This window comes from Dendronephthya gigantea, unplaced genomic scaffold, assembly GCF_004324835.1.
Source record: "Dendronephthya gigantea isolate DGI-Jeju-01 unplaced genomic scaffold, DenGig_1.0 000034F, whole genome shotgun sequence".
Classification (NCBI taxonomy): domain Eukaryota; kingdom Metazoa; phylum Cnidaria; class Anthozoa; order Malacalcyonacea; family Nephtheidae; genus Dendronephthya; species Dendronephthya gigantea.
Genome location: NW_021163044.1, coordinates 1,951,194 through 1,970,358, shown reverse-complemented (window position 1 = coordinate 1,970,358; position 19,165 = coordinate 1,951,194). Strand labels below are relative to the sequence as shown.

The window sequence follows — 19,165 nt, the reverse complement described above, 5'->3', positions numbered from 1 at the left end:
AAATTTCTGCTGTTTCCTGTTGTTCACTGACCTTTTATCAATGACGACATCAACGTCGCTTTCTTCCGGTGCAGAAAGTATCTTCACTTCACCTTCAGATGTTTTAACAGCTGTGTACTAAAAGTTTTAAATAAGTTTGTGAAGAATAACATCATAATTTATATTGAGGACCATATACATAAGCGTGGGAAAATTTGTGAAAAGAAATATTTCACATTCGTAACAAACTTACTTGTTTTCTTTCTTTTTGTTTGGGTTTCTTTTTCTCATTCCTGTCTAAATTGACATTTATTTTTTCAAGAAATGGCAAACAATCTTATTGGGAATGGTTGCATTATACATCCATGACCTAGCTTCCTTACTGTTGTAAATCAGTGTTTTCAATACGTGTAAAGTACTGGTCTGCGTCTCAAGAGGACTTGAAAATACCTAATTGACTAACAGCGATGCTTGAAGTATTGAATAGCGTGGAGAAAGAAAGAGCATCTCACTACAACCAGATCTTACCCATCATCTTCGTATACGAAGCGGGAAAATATCCCTGTCTACCGTCTTTCATCTCGCCTACCCACCAATGCTCGTCTTCTTGACGTAATACTGTGATGACGTCACCCTCGTCAAGATTCAGCTCATCAGGATTCCTCGCAGAAAATGGATACGCGGCTTTTGCCTGAACATTTTAAAATACGTATCATCAAACCTTTGAAATAACTCTGTTTAACGTGTGTTTAAGAATTTCAAAACAACGTATTCTCCGATATTTGATCCTTTTTTAGTCCGCTTAGTTGACGAACTTACCATAAACAAGCCAACGCTTGTATCGTGCCGGGAATTTGGTCTGGAAAAACTTGATGGGCCTAAAATGATCGAGTTGTTTAGCCTCGACCGATTACACACATTGCTTACATCACAGACGATCATAGTCCAGGATCCGATTATATTCTTCTCGGATATCCTGAGTAGGGTTGGGCATACTAATGGGGTGGATATCCCTCCCACCTTCCATTGTTAGCTTCGAGGCGCGTTTTCTTTCACGAAATAAACTACAAATTGCCTTTTTGTGATGGGGTGGCTGCGGTAAAGACGATGCCTCTCGCCCCATTAACTTATCAGCTTACAGGATGTGTAATAATTTAGATCTCGAACAGGGGTTAGCTAACCTTGATTCGGTTGCCCAGTTTCGAGTTGACTAAACGTCCGCGTGCCCATTTCTCTCTGAGGAGACTGGGGTTTAGATTCGGGACTGTATGGCGAGGTTGGTAAAGCTGTGAAGTCAGAGCCCCAGGTCGATAGCGTTCCAAACTCAGGTTGTTGGACCGATAATAGATCAGGTGCGTATGGACTGGGGGTCCTCTGCAATGTTCTTGAGCCTGCCATACTTGATCGAAGATCTGCGGTTGTGTGAGATACGTCCTGTAGGATGTGAATATCTAGTTTAGTCTACTTTATATTGCAATCTAGGCAGATTCAATGGGGTATACTTTCTTACCAAGACCGAATCCAGTTTCTTTTTTATTTTATTCAGCAGTAGGGTTTCTGAGGCTACGTCGGCCATATGCGTTGAAGTATGCGCCATAGTTTGTGGTTCAGCGGTCAGCGCATGCTCTGTTGTCTGCCCCATTGTGCGAGTTGTTGTACGTAATGGGGACATGGGGGGACTGCTTGGGATATAAGGGATCTCCTCCACACTACCTGAAATAGCAAGGCGACAATTGTGAGTTGTTTCAAGAATATCATGCAAGGAAAACCGATGTAAACAAATCGCAAAAAACCCCACAGACCTGTATGCTGGTGTTGATACAAAACAACTGGATGGTTCTGGCCAAAAGAACAGAATGCAATGATATTGTCATGCGGATGAAAGTCGATGTCGGACACAGCTGCTGTGTATCCAAGCTCATTGTAGACCTTGACCAAGTCACCTGAAAACAAATCTAATTAGCATAGGATACGCCTTTCTTATAATGACACCAAACGCGGGAAGCCTGACATTACACAATGTGTAATTTACGAGTATTTCTCTGGGGGTAGGTGTACCTGTTTCGGTGTCCCAGACATACACCAGTCCATCCTCAGACCCGGAAAAGACAAAACTACCGCAAGTGCTCATGGTACTTCTCACGTGCTCTTTGAAGTTGTTCGCGCCAATATATCGTGTCATCATCGAGAAACTGAAAGAAAATTTTACCAAATTTTTGGTGTCACATGGATTAGGCTATGCTAAGATTTTATAGACGTCGATTTCTGGTCTCAACCGATAGTTTTTGATAAGTGCAATGAAGAGAAGCGAGAATAAGAATGCCTGGGATAATACTAAAGGCTGTTTCTCGTCTAAACGTGTACTTAAACCGAGTGAACGTGTCTTATACATACCTTCTCAAATCCAACATTCGTGTTACGTTGTCACGTGTATGAACCAGGAGTTTGCGGCCATTTGGATGGAGGCTTATCGAGTTGATAACACAATCCTAGGCGAACACAAGCATGCTGTGGTAATAGTGCAACGCTTTAGGCGAGGTGAAAATGATTTAGGAGGTGCATAAGCAAGTTGGTCTTTGCTATCTTTGGAGAAAACAATATGCTCATTCACAAACCTTAATCTCCTGATCTTTCACGGTCTTGCTGACCACCCATCTTTGAATATCCGCTACAAAACATTACAAAAAATGCATGAAAGTTATTAGAACCAATGTGCCTTTACGTAGTTGATTATAATTATCGAGTGACTTGCATCATATACCTGCAGTCGAAGATCGCTTTTTCTTTGATCTTGCGTCCACATTTCCATACGTCTCCCACACGATAACCGTCCCAGAACTGTCACCAGAAAACATAAATCGGCCTGGAATTGACAAAAACACAAATTAGGGTATCTAGACGAGCATAAATATAGGGGTCGATATATATATATATATACGGTCGACTTGTAATTCTCTACAGTGATGAAGATCTACACCACGGGCAACTTTCTGGACTGATATGAAGAATGAATTGATTTTTATAATGGCACACCTGAGGGATCAAAGCAAATTGTGTTGATGAAACCAAAATGTCCTTCCATCTCACGTAAAAGCTGAAAATGTAACGAATTAATCGTTATGCAATTATTTCTTATACCTTTACTTATTATCTTACACTTTTTCTACGCCTTCTTTCTTTCCACTTTGTTCTTTCTATCCGTTCCGTTTCCTCCCATTATCTCCCGTTCCTTCCCCCTCCCTACTCCACCTTTCCAATACAATGAACCAGTTATTGCTACCCATGCGATCCAAACGTACTCCTACCTGTCCATTGACACCCTCGTTGTCCTTATCCCATATTCTAATCAGCCGATCAAACCCTCCAGTCACTACGAGGCTCTTCTGCGGATGATAACGAGCGGCGTAGACAAAACAAGGGTGAGGATACGTTTTCATGGCGGGACTGCCATCTTTACACACTTCCCAACTCCTGAAATTAAACAAATTGAAGTGGAAACATAGTTTAGCGGGTTGGATTCTTCAAACGTTTCCCTGAACTTTATGTTATACAACTGAACTCAAACTTGGAGTAGAACTAGCGTTGAAATTGGCGCTATAACTTGACATTATTGGCGTTATTGATCAGCGGTTAAAATACTAAAAGCTAGAATTGTACTATTGAAAGACGAGGCAGGAAATACGAGTTGGGAATGCATTGAAATGACCACAAATAGTACAGTATGCACACTGCACCTAGCGGTTCCATCTGAAGAGGCCGACAGAATCTCTTTGCCATTTTGGGACCAACAAAGATCATAGATAATACTGAAATGCCCTTGAAATTTGCTGATATTTTTTCCAGAGAGTGTCTGCGAAAAATTGAAAAAAATATTGTGCCAAATTGAGCGATATAAGTAGTGTTCGGGTACTTACGAATGAGGCGGTAAATTTTACATCTTAAGCGAGAACTCAAGTTCTGAAGCCCCGACTCTATTCTTAACGTATATTACCTCGAACACAAATATGGAGAATCCGTGTTTTTCAGCACAACCACACGCGAGTTTTCTAAACGGAATTTAAAGTTAGCATTTTGAGAAAGTGAGATGCATGTCGTATATGACCAAAACACGTTTTCAGCTCATCATTAACCCTCCGTATAATGACGTAGAGCGGACACAAACCTCCCATCGTCAGAAAATCTGACAACGAAACATCCACGATGCCCAGCCTGGAGTGTTGACATGATCTGGTTTGGAACACGATTTGGCTGCGAAAAATACACAAAGATAAGAAGGCCTGTTTCAGACGTCGAACTTTTCCTGTGCCGAACCTAATTGTTAATGAGCTAAAGTCTTTGTGCTAAAGTTCATTTCATTTGCATTTGATTCGGAACATGAAAAGTTCGACGTTTGAAACGAGTTTTAGATCTAAACTCCTCCAAATTGTCAGGTAATGCAATTTACCTGGCCAGGTAGTTTCTTCCAGTTGACAATATCCCTGTTTGCTGCAAATTCGCTAAAGAAACGAATATTGGCATCAGAGAAATATTCAAATCTTGCCTCTGTTTTTTCTAAAGCTGACTCAAACTAATTCAGTGGGAGATCTGAATCACTTCAAAGCGACGATTCCTTTGTGGTATTCCCACTTGAATGGAACAGCTTCATTTTTAAATATGTTTTACCTAAAGGCTAGTTTCCACTCAGGAAAAATCTCCTTTGGATCGGAACGGACAGGAAAATTTCCTTTGTCGGCGAGTTCTCAGGCGGCGTTTATACAAAGGAAACTTTCCTGTCCTGTCCGATCCAAAGGAGTTAGCTTTTTTACTAATACAGAGGGTGAGTCCGGAGTCAAGAGACCTTCACACTTCATTAGGAAGAAACAATGATAATTATAAGTAAAACATTTCCTCTATTCTTCAAACCTTGGACTTTCGCTTCGGGCAATTTTTCCAGTCATTTCTTCAAACGTCATTTTCCCCTTTTCCTGCAAACAATTTCTCAGATCAATATTACTGTATATATTGATGTTTTCTACGAAAGCTCCACCCAATATCTTTTCAAAGTTGATTCGAAGACATTTCGAAGAACTCGATATGTTAAAGAAAAAACCGCTACAAATTGCCGACATGTATTGCAAAATTTTCCGGCGATATAGTGTGAGATGCATTGCTGAATATATGTGCATGGTCCTTTCGGCAAATCGATTACCAATATTGATATATTTTGGCCGAACCGGACCAAGAAATATATTTGGCTCGAGAACATCAAGTCTGTCATGTATAATAATAACTTTAAACCTTATAAACAGTGTGGTTTAAAGTGAAAAATTTGCCGCGCTGAAATAGACTTTCCAAATTCAGTTCCACTTGTTGTTTTTTACCATTGAAAATCCGTTCTAAATTATCCTACATTAAAAACAGAGTTCTAAGTCGTGCCTGAAACAATGATTTTTGTTTTATGGCTAAAAACATAAAATATTTTATGTATTCTTAATAATAGTAACCGACCATTTCCCATAAATGTAAGTCTTTTTCTGTGTAATATAGTCATACGAAATTTGCAAACATGGCATGCAGAGCTATATTTTCCATGCACATTTTTTAATATTTCGCAATCAAACTTTCTAATTTTACTAATTTTTAAAAGCTCTTTCCAGCTGTAAGGCGCGAGACCGATGAATCGTCCTATAGTTTTAAATTTATTTTAAAAGGGAAGGATCTACGAAACAACTGCAATGGAATGCTTCTTACTTCTTGAACAGCGAACATGGATCTTCCAGCGGCATCGATATCTTGCGGTGGCCTAATTCCTTTTACAGTCACATATAACGTTGAAGGATACGGCTGACGTGATGGGGAACTCCACCAATGATAGACCTCGGGTATGCTCGAGTTCGATAACTGTCGGCGTCTGTTGTACTTCACGGGATGAAACAACTGAAGACGAATCTTGGTGTCTGTATTGGGCGATCCATTGGAACCCACCAACTGAAACGTGAGATGACAGTACAGCATAATCAGTGTTTTCCTAATACAGTATAACTTGGCTTAATGGTCAATATTTCATTGGAAAAATTGAAATTTACCTTAAGAAATGCCCAAGCGATTTGATACCAGCCTCTATCTGATCTTTGCATACCTTTTAGCTTGTTGATTGCGGCCATACTAAGGAAGTCTAGTATCTTTAGAAAAGTATAAGTTGCAATGAGCTATCTTTATATACTCAATGTTTCCTCCACAAAGCGCACTTTTTAGGAGACAAAAAAACATTTCTCTTAGTGTCATAAAACCAGGTATTGTTGGACTTATAAACTCTTGCGAAAAAAGAGCTTTAAGAAGTAAATAAACCTGTGGTCACTTTACCTCAAAGAAAATTATGACATTTGGATCACCTTCCGTGCGTTGTAAAAAATACGAATATATTTCATTGATGATAAGTACATCCTCCCATGATGGAACGAGTGACCTGTGATACACAATATTGAGGTTTAGTTTATTCCTATATGAATCTTCCTATGTGAACAATCTTCAGAGACTTACTTTCTTTGTTTGAAGTCAAACGGTTGCGTCATCAGCGGTAAAATATGATCCACGGTTTCTTGATTTTCATAGTATGAAGTGGCTGCACGGTTTCTGGCGAATTACATGTTATGGTTAAGGCTAGCATGGTATTGAATGGACTAGTTTAATAACTGGTTTATTGCTTTTGGAAGAGAGGGGACTATAGTCGCAAGACTATATACAGCAACAACTGATAGTGCAACAACAACTGATAGTTTACAAGGGTTGTCTTGATCATTATATACAACCATAGTTACATACGGCACTTACCTACTGCACTTTTTGATATATTCCCCGGTATTGACATCAATCACGTGAACACGCACTAACGGATGGCTGATTCTTAAGTCAGTCTTGAGTCTGTCCGCTTTGTGGATGACGATGCACATCACGTGACCATCATCTTGTCGTTTCTTCTCGAGCGCACGGTGAATGACGTCAGCAGACGGTTCTTTTAGTTTCTTTCGCCGTCGTTTGCCAGTTTTCGTTCTTCCCGCCTTAGGTTCCCTCGAAGTCTCCCCAATCTCCTGCTCGTCTTCGTATCCCAAATTTTCCCGCGCTTGAGATCTTGATTTTGTCCTCCCGTCATTCTCGTGTACATCTTTATCCTCATGTTCTGTATCCACGTATCCACGATTATCCAGTGGATCTCCTCGAGTCCCCGATGTCCCCTCGTGCCCGTCGGGGGTATCCAGGTATTCCTCAGAATGGTCTTCGCTGCCTGGTCGATGTTTTGCTTTCTTCTTAACCCGTTTTCTCACCCTTTCGACATTTACAGCCGTTTCAACAGCCGCTGCAACTTCTGCTTCAGCAAGATTCTTTTTCTTCCTAACCCTAAACACAAATAACAATCTTTTAAACTCCCAAAGCAAAGGAGAGAATCGACTTATATGAGTTAGCGAAGAGCATTGACTTCACAGAAGCCCATTAGGCATCAATACCTTTTCTCTCTCCGTTCACTGACTGTTGACCTGCCTGGATGATCCTCAGTCGTTTCATCCTGAGATGGCCGGCCTGAAAGAGCTTCACTGTAGCTCTGTTTCGTCTGTTTCTCAAGGCTTTTGTTTTTGTCTGAAGTAGAAAGTTTTGGAGAATGAAAGATTATATAAGTATCACTTTCTCACAACTTGACACGTCATCTTTCCCTCAACCTGTAAGCTAGTTATCCATCCAGTTGTGTACAACCTTATAGGTCATTCAATATTAGACAAGAATTCCCAGGAAAATTTATAAAAAAGTTAACAATGCCCTTTGTAAGCTTCATTCCAAGCAAAAATTTGCTATTGAAGCATGCAGGTTATTACCTTTAACTAATCTTATTTTGAGCACCTAAATACAGTGTCTTATGCCAAATTAATACAGTAGGATTGTCCACACCATATCCTAGTTAATACACAGGCACTTCCTGTATAAAAACTGCATGTACTTGTTTGCATAAATTGAAGGCATTATTATGGTTGATTAAACTCGGTAAGGAGAGTTATAATACTATAAATCTAGTTACCATTTGTGTACAGGTTGGCTTGGATCAAATTCTGTTCTGCAATAGATTGATCTTTCCTGATGCGCGTTGTGTCATCGTTTAGCTAAAATAGAATAAAACATATTCACCAAATTGTCAGGAATTAAACAGGGCTACTCTTTGATTCTCCCAACTCACCTGATCTGCTGATTGTGCTCTTCTCCTTCGCTTTTTCTTCTTCTCTGCATTTTCAGTTTGTGGAGTTCTGCAAAGATTTAGATTTGTATTCCTCATTTAACAATCACATAAATTCACTCACCTGAGTGCACAAATAACGAACTGATATATGATAGATACCCTTTTGTAATATCCCCACTAATTTCAAGTGCCGCAAGCTTTTCTTGGGCATCTTTCAAAGTCTTTGATGTTTTTGCATCAGAATGGTCTAAAAAATTCCATTTCATAGTTGTAATTACCATACAGAATTTTCCCAAATGTACAAAAAATGTTGAATGCGTAATACTTACAATCTTCAATATACTTCGAGGGCTTGTCCTAGTCAGAAAACAACAGAAAATGAACATAGGATTTCTCCTATTCATTGTATATCCCTTTAGACAACTCATGAAAATCAGTATCAGTTGACAAAATCTGTGTGTACAATAGTCATGTCACCAATGAATTCATACCAGTACCTTGATAGCTACAGATGCTGATTGGCTTCGCTCGTGTTTCTTGCGAGACTTCCTCACCTGTCTTGATGTCTCAACTAAAACATGATACAGTGACATGCAGCAATGAATATACAAAAGTGAAATAACCAGCAGTTAGAATGAAAATAGGTAAACTGTCAGTAACTCCCTTTTAATGAAAACCCTCATGATGTCTATTATTATAAAGAACTTTACTTTCTTGGAACATCTGGTTCGATCGGCCACTCAGGATCACTTTATTTGCAACGTTAGTCGAATTCATTTCATCTTGGTTGTAAGATAATCTCAAGATGAATTGATGAAACGAATTCGATTAACTTTTGCTTTAAGCACTTGAATACTGAGAGAAAATCAACCTACCTTCAAGCATAATGTTAACAGACAAGCGTTTGATCTAAGCGAATAGTAGAAATTTCTTAATCATCTGTCATTTCACTCATTTGTTTTATATTTACATCTCAATCCAGGAGAAAAAACCGTACTCCATGCTAATATATTGAGAAAAATCTACTCTCCACCGGAGGACACTTCTATAATAAACGTAGATTACTCCCGATCTGCTCTTTAGGGCAACTTAAACATCATAATTATAGAATAACTTCTTCTAAACTTATTTCGTTCCTTTTTGCAGACATTTTGAATTTTTCAAAACAAAAATTTCGGCATATTTCGTTCCCAGTGCTCCTTAGCCACGAGAGCTGAAGATACGTCATGTATGGCAAATCAAATGCACCGCCGATCGTTTATTGTCACGGGCAAGATATCGATTGCAACTGGTCACGCACAGACACAGTTTATCATTCAGAAACGGAGTCACGAATGTACGTTGAAATTAAATATTAATAATGTTAAATAATCTAAGTTACAATATATAAGTTGATGATTACGAACAGCATCCATACCATACTATATTATCCTGCAATGTCCCTGTTACAGTATATACATCTATATCACGAGTTCTCCTAGTCACCCTAGATATCCATCTTTTCTTTTTTGAATTATTTACGAGTAGGGAATCTAGTTTATAACAGCGGGGCTTAAAGAAGATTAATGATGGGGCTCGTATCATCTCCATGGAGGAGTGGGTCAGTCTAAACATAATTAAAAGAAGATGGTCTAGTGAACTGCTCGTACCCCCCCTCGGCATACACTGAAGTCTTCGCTTTGTGCATCGGATAGAGAATCTCGTTACACTCATCTTCATCAGACTCCTCCTCATCGTCTAAGCATTTCACGTATTTCTTTATATGTTTATCGATGTAGCTCTCTGGCGCCGAGCCAATGGACAGAATTTGGTAATGGAAGTCCTGTAGATTAAACTTCGCCTCAAGCTTTCGCTCGCAATATTCTCTCATCTCGACGATTTTCTGCTGACCCAATTTGTATGCGGTCGCCTGTCCAGGTCCACCCTGGTACCGAGTCACCTCCTTGTGTGTGAAGTCGCTGTCATCCCACGCGTATTTTGAGAATAATTCAATAGCTTCTGTCCTGGAAAAAAAGCGTAACATTCAACACAGTGTTTAGGGCCGCACGATCGAAAGGGGCAGTTGCTCCCCCCAAATTTCACGTTATTAGTCCCTACTGCTCTTGTGTGCTGCTACAGAAAGAATCTTGGCAACGGCCCTGGTCCTCATTAAAAATTAGATTTATAAACATGTATGCATGCAGCGTTTTTACGACAACATGCAAATATATGAAATATTTTTCTGTAGAAATGTTTCTTTTTTTAAAAAGATAACAGAAGCAATGACGTAGTGACAATAAATATTGTCGACCAACCTTGTCATTCCACGGTAATGGAGTCCAGTGTCCACAATCAATCGTAAAGTCCTCCATATCTGAACAATGAAAGCAAAACAATAAATTCTACATATTTAACGACTGTTAGAGAAATAGAGGACTGCGTATAGCATTTCATCCACCTATTCCAGTATTCCTCCACTTTCCCTCTCCAAACTGTTGTAACAAAATGCACGTACAGCGGTTCTATGAACGCAATATTAAAACGGGGGAAAGGAAGAGCTTATGTAATGTTTGTGGTAGTGATTTGTCCTATAGTAGTACAATCAGTAGTACAATGTACCTCCCATTGTAGCATTCCGTACTCTTCCAAGGGATGACCGTGGTATGTATCAGTGTTCTCAGATACTAGAGGTGTTTCTGCGTATAATGCCCAACCCTCTGTGAAGTAACTGTATCTCGACTTCTTATCCAACCATTTTAAGACATCCTCGCACGGATCATTGAAATATTCCAAAGAACCTGTAGGATATTTGGTGAAAATAGAATGACAAGGACTGGCATAGGGTGATGTGACGCTTTGTGGCAAGGTATACATGATGGAATGGTACGGTACAATTCGGTACGGTACGATACGGTACGGTACGGTGCGGCACGGTGCGGTGCGGTACGGTATACGGCACGGTACGGTATACGGCACGGTGCGGCACGGTACGGTACGGCATGGTACGGCATGGTACAACATGGTATGGCATAGTACTTCATCGTATGGTGTGATGGCATATGTTTGGTATGAAATGTCACAGTACGGTATAACGATACCAACCTTGTAGCTGAGTGTGGTGTCCGGGCCATCCTTCATGAGCTATGATACTCCAGTCTGAGAATTTTGGCCCGAAATTGTCGAGGAAAAAAGGTATATTTATGTAAGCAGGTTCTGTGCAACCAGTATCTGAGTGCGAATACGACTGAGCGCCAAACGATGGGTTAAAATTCGGCCGGAATTCTATAGGACAATTTGGAATGGTGATCTTGTTTCCTGTGTGGTAAAACAACGGAATAAGTTTTGGTGCAAGCATTCCAGCCGTTTGGCGACCATAAGAAGCCCACTTCTGCATGGCTTGCCATCGTATCGGACAATTTTTCTCCGCCGATTCGATGTCCGAACAATTTTTGAACGCAGCGAGGTCCGATTCATTGGCGGGAAATGGTCCGTCGTTGAAGAACTGTTCGGATGAGTTCAGAAGTTTCCTGAATTCACGAATCGCTGTCTCGTTGTCCGACTGCCCCGTGACGTTCCGAGCAATCTCTATGGCCTGGAAATATGAAAAAGATCCGAAAATGTTGGCTGTTGAAAATACAATACGGTCCACGTTCGTTTTAGGACATGAGCGAAATATTAGACTTTTGCCTTTTAGATTCGATCTCAAAACCTCAATAAACCTTTTGGAAAAAGAAGTGTATAATACAAGAAGTCTATATATTGAGGTTTTTTGAGCAGGCACTGACACACTGGGAAGCAAACAGACTATACCTTCGGAAAAAGTTTCCTCAGACTCTCTTTTCCGATTTCGTAGATTTCCTCAGGAGATATATCGCTCGTTGTGAACGATGTTAAAATACTTTTGTAATTTTCTTTTCCGCTCAGGTTCTGTCCGGTTATTGGCAAGATCTTGGTTGTGGGGATAATCGTCGGGGCGCCGTCGATGTAGATATGATCCACCGGAATCCCCGCAAGTCCACTGGAAAGATCTTGGGGTAGGCAATTCCGTATGTGCTTCTTGCCGAGATACTCCACAAAGTCAGTTAAAGGTTTTCCTAGCCCTGGTTAAAACAGCAAGACAAAACGTATTTCATTCATCTTTTGTTTCTTTATCTATTTGGTCGTGTGCTTTCAAAGAGAAAATACTAGATACGCGGATACTCCATAAATATACATCGACATTGTCTTAAATCACAAACACTTACGCGTCAAAGAAACTAACCTTCAACCAGTGCTTCGTCAATGGAGGCGGAAATAGATTTTCCCTTCATCTTCATCCATTCCTCATGATCCTCGTCCGATAAATCTTTGATGTACAATCCATGGCGAAAACCTACAACAAACGACTCGTCCAATATTCCTTTGGGGTCGTTCTCCTTTGTTATTTCCTTGTAGCGAGCTTTAAATGCATCTAAACCTGCTTTACAGTTAAATGCAGAGCGCACCATTCCTGTTTTGACGCCGAGTTGTACGTTGGACCTAAAAAAGTGGATTCGTGAAGATGCCTTTAGACTTTTCTTACTCAAACTCTCGACTTAAAAGATCTAATAACCTACTGGTATTGTTTCACAGCTTCCCCATGTAAGTATATCATGTCCAATATGTTTTCTAAATCATCCAGGTTTTTAGGCCTGACCCATCTTGCATGATTACCAAGTTCCTGGCCTAGTTGGCATATTGGTTGAAAACAGAAATGGTTCACACCAAGCATCCAATCGCCACTGTAGAAATTTGCGTCATAGGGAGAAGCAAAAGTCGTTTGCAGGAATTGCTTCACCTAAAATTTGTTCATAAAATGATGTGAAAGTTCAACACAGACCGAAGTAAGGAGATTAACCCTTGTATTCAAAAAGCTCACTCACACTTATTGAGTGTGACATTGAAATGTTGTTATTACTGATCAATGGGAAACTTTTTTCTTGGATAGATCAATGGAAAGATTTGAGGTAAAACACTGGAAATCAAACACTTATTCGACTGAAATTACCGTCATGGAGACTGAAATTACCATCATGGAAACGTTTTGAGATGATTGATGATGAGCTCACTCTCACTCAATGGGTTTGAGTGTCAGTGAGCTTTTAGAATACCGGCGAAAGAGATCAAGGATTTCTCACAACGTACCCTACCATTAGGGTATTGATAGTTTTTTTAACTTTACCAAAATTTAATTTCATTTGTTCATTTGCAAAATTCAACGTCTGAGACAGGACTAAATGTCGAGAGGCCTTCGTTACTGCTCTATAGAATCAGTTTTACTTCGCGAGGTTTCTCACTGACCTGATAAACGACTTTAGCTTCTCTGGATTTCAACTTCTCTTCGTCGATGTCCATGTTGTTGATTTCTTCAAGCAATGCCAACGTGGCGTCAGTTTTCTCTTTTAAGTATTCCGGAGTGAAATTCATTGGTTTGTATCTGGAAAACAATGACCATACATAGAGGTAGGCTTGGATATTAAAGTGATATTCCTGACCTCAGGCCTAAATCTAGTGGCTTGTGCAGTCATTGGTATCGATTGTTGTAACCAGTGCATGGTAGCAGTACTGCTAGGTTCTGTAAGTCTTAATGCAGTGACCCACTTATTGGCAGGGGGTTAGAATCCTTGCCACAATTACTCCCCCACTTCCCACATATCCCAAATTGTCCCAATCATGACCTTACGCTGACCTTTCTTTTATATTCCTAATATGATCGCGTATGGTCATACCAGGAATCCATTCCACAGTACGATACTCGTAATAAGTGTCTTGCACTTTTCTCAGAAATTCCTCCAAACCGACACGTAGTGCTTCTTTGGAAAAAGAACAAGCAGTGGCTAAAACGAGAGTTAAAAAACAATAAACAGTTTAGCTTCGGCAATATGAAAAGAATAACAACAAATGAAATTAAGGAATGCATGAAACACGATTCCAATGTATGATGTTACACGAAGTTTGATTGGCTCGATAGTTTAGTGGAGCCAATCAAATTTCGTGTAACATCAGACTTTCCCCGTTTGACGTCGTTATAAGAAAGGTCTATTATTTCCCTTTTTTTGCTCACTCTTCTATATGAGAGGGCAGGCGACATGCTGTCGATAGGTGTCCTTGATTAAAAGGCCTTTAAGGTTCAACCTTATTAAAGCTGTCTCACAGACTTGGGAGAATCAATGACGCTTTGGGGAAGATGGTATTATATATCCACATCACAGTTCACGGTCATGCAAGTTTTCATACAACGAAGCAAATTTTAACTTCAGTACAGAAAATTGAATTCTTGTCGTACAACATTAATTGTTCCCGTTTGAGTGCCGGCCGAAATGATAAAACTCTGTTGGCCAAATTTCGTTTATGGCCAGAGGAAAACTCAGTTTGGAAAACCTCACAAAGGCTTAGAACTTTCGCAATTCGATGGCAATTTACTAAAGTGGTTGAAGTATTTCCTATGCCTGTGGGAAGATCCAAGTGGCGGGAATATAAGCACACTTATGCTATATGCCATATTTGAAATATTTTAAAGATATTTGCACATGCATGCTTCGAGGTCGGTGCACATTATATACCACACGAACAAATCGAATCGTAAAATGCCTGGTAACTTGACTTGGCTGTTGTTTTTAAAGTACACTTAGAATTGCATTTGTCCATACATGATTGCTTATTTGAACACTAGTGTAAAGACGAACCCGAATATCTTTCAGGAGTTTTATATGTATTTTGTAAACCTACATGCATATGCGAAAGAACGTAAGATCAAGTGGCTGGATATTGAGCATCGCTCTTTACATCGCGAGAGTGCGGTCCACTTAGTGAAGGTCCTTGGTTTAGAACATCGGGATGTTTTTCTTTCACGAGTGTCAACGCGATTCAGGTTGCAATATCATTGAGAGGTATGATATATTTACTCCCTTCCAAAGAAGGCGTGTTAAGCGTTGATTTCTCAATTCAAGTGGTATGGCTTAAGGCTTTAGTATTTGCGTGGAATTTGTGACACTTTGAAGTTGCAAAAATTTGTCAATGAGCCGCTGGCATTGTGAACAGTCAAACTTCAAAGTGTCAATACGGCACACGTCACAGCACAAGAAGATATCCAAATGATTTACAGATCAGTGTGGGTATTACACTGGACGGTTCAGAGCGAGGTTCAGAGTTGATGTTTTCATATAACAAAATAAACATCTTGAAGTAATTATAGAAATTATAGGAATTATTGTTTTTTTGAAAGCTCCAGTAACAACGCTCTCCGATTTAAAGCCAATTCTCTCAGCTGAATTTTACATGAAGTATTTCGCATCTGGAAAAGAGAGTATTCAGTACTCAAAAGTCAAATGATGTTACGCAACAGTTACGTAACGCTTGTGTTGGAGTTAATGGTGTAGTTATATATTATGGATGATAAAATTGTAAACCCAGAGAGCTAGTATAAGTTGCCCCAACTTTGATATCACTTTAATGGCACGAGTCCCATCCCATGACATGCAAGTAGCTGATTTTTGCCCCACAGGTAAAGCGGCCATTCGCAATTATTAATTACCGCGTTTTCGGTTTTTTTTTCTACGTAAAGATTAGAGTGGCACTTGTTTTAATATCGACAATTTTGTCCCAGCTCTCGTTTTTAGGCAAACGTCATCACATTGGGATGTTCAACATTCTTTCAAAGCCCTCGACTTTAAACGTATAAACAAACAGATTGCAGAGATTAGCGTGCTATATATTAACTACCTCGCGTCAGTATAATGAGAAAAAAACTATTTCACGGTACGTAACTGACACAACTGACAGTATATAGCTACTTCAATTCTATCTTGCATGAGCATATCTTTTCACTATTTCGACCAGGAGAATATACTTGAACGAAACTACGAACTGTGTTTTCCTCTCCCTCTGCCCCAACCCCCTCCCCCCCCCCCGCCTCGCACACAGGAGGTTAGGTTATTCACTCAGGAATGTGTTCAATAATTGGAGCGCCACTCGAACCTGTTATGGTATCATATATGAAATTATATGAGCTATATCTTAATCTGCAATGCTTTGTCGTTTTGCCACTAACCGTATCAGGGGCGAAAATTCAAATTTGCACAGAAAATTTCGCAGCTATAAGCGAGCTTATGCAAGTTTAGAACGTCATTGTGTACTATTGATGTTTAAAATGCCACTGTACTGTCGGCGACTAGACATAATGACACATCGCAACGACGCTTTCAGATATTTTGCCGAACTTTTCCGGCATTTTGCCGAACTTTGCCGGCATATACAATACCGCGTCAAGCCTAACGCGTTGCAGTTGTTCCCGTCCGTCAAAACACACTCGTGGTTTGATTAGAAACAGTAGCCAAATACGTGTTGGTAAGAGTTATGAGATAAAGGGGGTTAAAGTTAAACTATCAAACAAGGATTTGATGTTTATGTGTTTATCTTGTAGTTGAGAAATTTTTGCGTGAGCAATTTTTAATGTGGCACTTCAGGTTGCAATTAAAACGTACAATTCTGCAAGAGTTTCCGACGTTTTCAATACGACGACCGGCGGGTCGTTTAATGCCCTTTACATCAGCCCTTGGACAAATTGTAGGTTTATGTACAATGCAACGGAAACCTTTTTAATTAACAAATTTTCGAGACGAGATTTTCTGTTGCTAGGCACATTTACCATCTCAAATCCTTCATTGCGCCGATCATGTTATGCAAAATTTACACGCCTCATTCAAATTTGCATGCAGTAAATCCGTGAAGCTTGCCATGCCTTTAAACGATTGGAAATCGTGTATGTAATTTTAACCAAGAACAGTCTGTACAGAGCTAAAAAACATAGTGGATGCGAGGGGGTGACGTCTGAGCAACCTGGGTACATTGTGTCCATCTTTTATATAAAAATGTGACCTGTAAAATTCACTGCAATGTTATACATGCTGTTAATATCATTCTTCTGAATGTATACTGTAAATTTGCATATGAACAGAAATTTAGGCACGAGTTTCGGCTTTTTTTACTGATCTCTTCGAGTGATTTTAAGCCATTTGGTAATCTTATATCAGACTTGCAGCGAATGGAATGTACAATCCATACACCTTGCTGTACCGAAATGGGATATACACAATGCCGTTGGCAAAGAAATGACGGTGAATGACGATTGGAAAAGCTGATATCAACGTATGTTAGGACTTAAGTGGAGATGCCTATATATTAGTACATATTATACACGTTGTGCATGTTTCGTAACCTCAATTAATTTGAGTCGAGCGGATCTGTCAAAGGCACCGTTTCGAATGACGGCTGCAAAGACTGTATTGAAAAAGCGGACAGGTTTGAGATTGGGCTCTCCCCTAACTGCAATTCTTTAATGACAGCAAACTGATTAGTTTCTGTTGAATTTTACGGCACGTTGTCACTGCTCAATTAACGGCACGGCGTTGTGCAACCTGCGAATTCACAGCTGCACACTGTCATGCCCAACTGGAACTATCCTATTTTTATTCAGAACAGCTAGGAAGTCATAAAAATCACAAAGAAAACGCCACAAGGTTTAATATGGTGAATGCTTATACCATAAGTTACGGCTACATATGGTCGCAATCTACTTTTGTATTCATTGAAATCGCAGCATGCATGTTTCTGTTAACACATTGTACCGGATTCGCTTGTCACGATATCTTCGTTTGCCTTTAAAGGGCAATGGTTAGAAGCAAATACTTATTATTTTGATAGTTTTGGTATATTTGTTTCGATCTCTGACAGTGAAATTTTTTACTGCCTTTCAACAGCTACAAAATGTGACCCATTCCAGAAGCAATCCGGTATAGTGTAAACGGGGCCTAAAAACTTTGTTAAATTAAACACTTATCACAGCCTGTTTACATAAACTCACCTATTTCGTCTTCTGTGGTAGTTGCATCTTTTCCATCCTTCGTTGCATACAACACCACGACAGTCACGCACACAAGTAACAAAATAAGTATGGCAAATGCCATCACTCGCTCCAGGGTGGTACGGAAGGGACGAAGCGTGCAGACTTTCTTTCCTGCACGTTGCGTTTGTGGTTCATTTTCGGCCACATCAGGTACGCCAGAAAGTGGACGCATTTCTTTAGCCAAAAACTCCGTACGGCTGTTCCTTGCCATCTTTTAAACGACGAGCAACGAACGAATAATTACAAAGGAAAACGGCAAAAGGTCACCCGTTGATGTTGCTCTTTGTCCTTCCGAGATTCTTCTGCAGCGATTTGCATGCAATTACTTCAGATGGCAAGAACTCTAGCTGTTAATTCGTTGAATACGACTGATGAACTCGATGCGCTACAGTACAGTATTTATGCGTGGAGTATACGCAGTTACAAAAACACATTACAAACAACAAATCGCAATGCCCAAACAATCATCACAACCGTTGTAAACGGCGAAGTTCGTAAATGGCCAAATAGCGAAGGTATATTTGATAATATTTCAGCACGCTTTTTACGGCTTCGAAGAGGGTAACAATATAGCTACGCGTGACGTAATAGAGAAATTCGAAGCACGTTCACAGTATTTCAATGTAGCTCGACTCACTCAGAGTGGCCTAACAAGGTGAATTCCACTGGTATAGGTTTCCTTCCTTATGGTATAAGGCAGCGATCAATGATTTCACAAACGCGGCCTTTGTCGTAAACAAAAATTGTCTCAGGAAACGTAAAGTCTGCGGATATCTTTGGTCGAGTATTGTCGGCGAAGTGATTAAAGAGTAAACGACGTATGTAAACAAAGCATTTCGACCGAACTCAACCGCGACAAGGTTTCCGCAGTAACGTGAATCGGATCAATTTCAAAGAAATTGATCACGGAACTGATCAATGTCTGGGTTGACGAGACTTCAAACATCAAGTCTGCAACTCTCAACTATTCATGCCATGCATGTTCACAGCGATTGATAATTGATCTCTATGAAAAACAACGGGTTAATACTAAAATGCATCGATTCAAACCGCGAATGACACTCGATTTACCGTAAAACAATTCT

The 19,165-nt window shown here is 39.9% G+C and overlaps 2 protein-coding genes across 2 annotated transcripts; both read right to left on the bottom strand.

The window, feature by feature from the left end:
• Positions 1-196: 196 nt before the first annotated feature.
• LOC114525510 (jouberin-like) lies at positions 197-9,333 on the bottom strand. Its single transcript, XM_028546887.1, has 29 exons — positions 9,055-9,333; positions 8,677-8,750; positions 8,509-8,536; positions 8,339-8,426; positions 8,180-8,246; positions 8,024-8,105; positions 7,461-7,590; positions 6,790-7,353; positions 6,499-6,591; positions 6,322-6,424; positions 6,045-6,140; positions 5,710-5,946; positions 4,882-4,943; positions 4,424-4,475; positions 4,142-4,227; positions 3,971-4,025; positions 3,714-3,829; positions 3,285-3,450; positions 3,013-3,073; positions 2,741-2,842; positions 2,595-2,647; positions 2,374-2,468; positions 2,038-2,171; positions 1,782-1,922; positions 1,490-1,692; positions 1,161-1,413; positions 799-857; positions 508-670; positions 197-276 (listed from the first exon to the last, which is right to left on the bottom strand). The coding sequence occupies exons 1-29, from the start codon at positions 9,062-9,064 to the stop codon at positions 212-214; spliced, it is 3,438 nt and encodes a 1,145-aa protein (XP_028402688.1). The 5' UTR covers positions 9,065-9,333; the 3' UTR covers positions 197-211.
• Positions 9,334-9,525: 192 nt separating this feature from the next.
• On the bottom strand, positions 9,526-19,025 carry LOC114525533. Its single transcript, XM_028546915.1, has 10 exons — positions 18,039-19,025; positions 13,866-14,013; positions 13,478-13,613; positions 12,754-12,974; positions 12,420-12,676; positions 11,969-12,258; positions 11,261-11,750; positions 10,778-10,956; positions 10,474-10,532; positions 9,526-10,182 (listed from the first exon to the last, which is right to left on the bottom strand). Exons 1-10 carry the CDS (start codon positions 18,289-18,291, stop codon positions 9,786-9,788), a joined length of 2,430 nt encoding a protein of 809 aa, XP_028402716.1. The 5' UTR covers positions 18,292-19,025; the 3' UTR covers positions 9,526-9,785.
• Between the last annotated feature and the right edge of the window lie 140 nt (positions 19,026-19,165).

Bases quoted from the DNA above. Each gene is read 5' to 3' on its own strand.
- LOC114525510 (XM_028546887.1), bottom strand. The intron at 7,354-7,460 runs GTATTGATGCCT...ATTTGTGTTTAG, and splicing joins AGTGAACGGAGAGAGAAAAG to GGTTAGGAAGAAAAAGAATC. The intron at 671-798 runs GTAAGTTCGTCA...TAAAATGTTCAG, and splicing joins CAAGCGTTGGCTTGTTTATG to GCAAAAGCCGCGTATCCATT.
- LOC114525533 (XM_028546915.1), bottom strand. From the start codon at position 18,291: ATGGCAAGGAACAGCCGTACGGAGTTTTTGGCTAAAGAAATGCGTCCA. The intron at 12,677-12,753 runs GTAGGTTATTAG...CCACTTTTTTAG, and splicing joins GAAGCTGTGAAACAATACCA to GTCCAACGTACAACTCGGCG. The intron at 12,259-12,419 runs GTTAGTTTCTTT...TGTTTTAACCAG, and splicing joins TGACGAAGCACTGGTTGAAG to GGCTAGGAAAACCTTTAACT.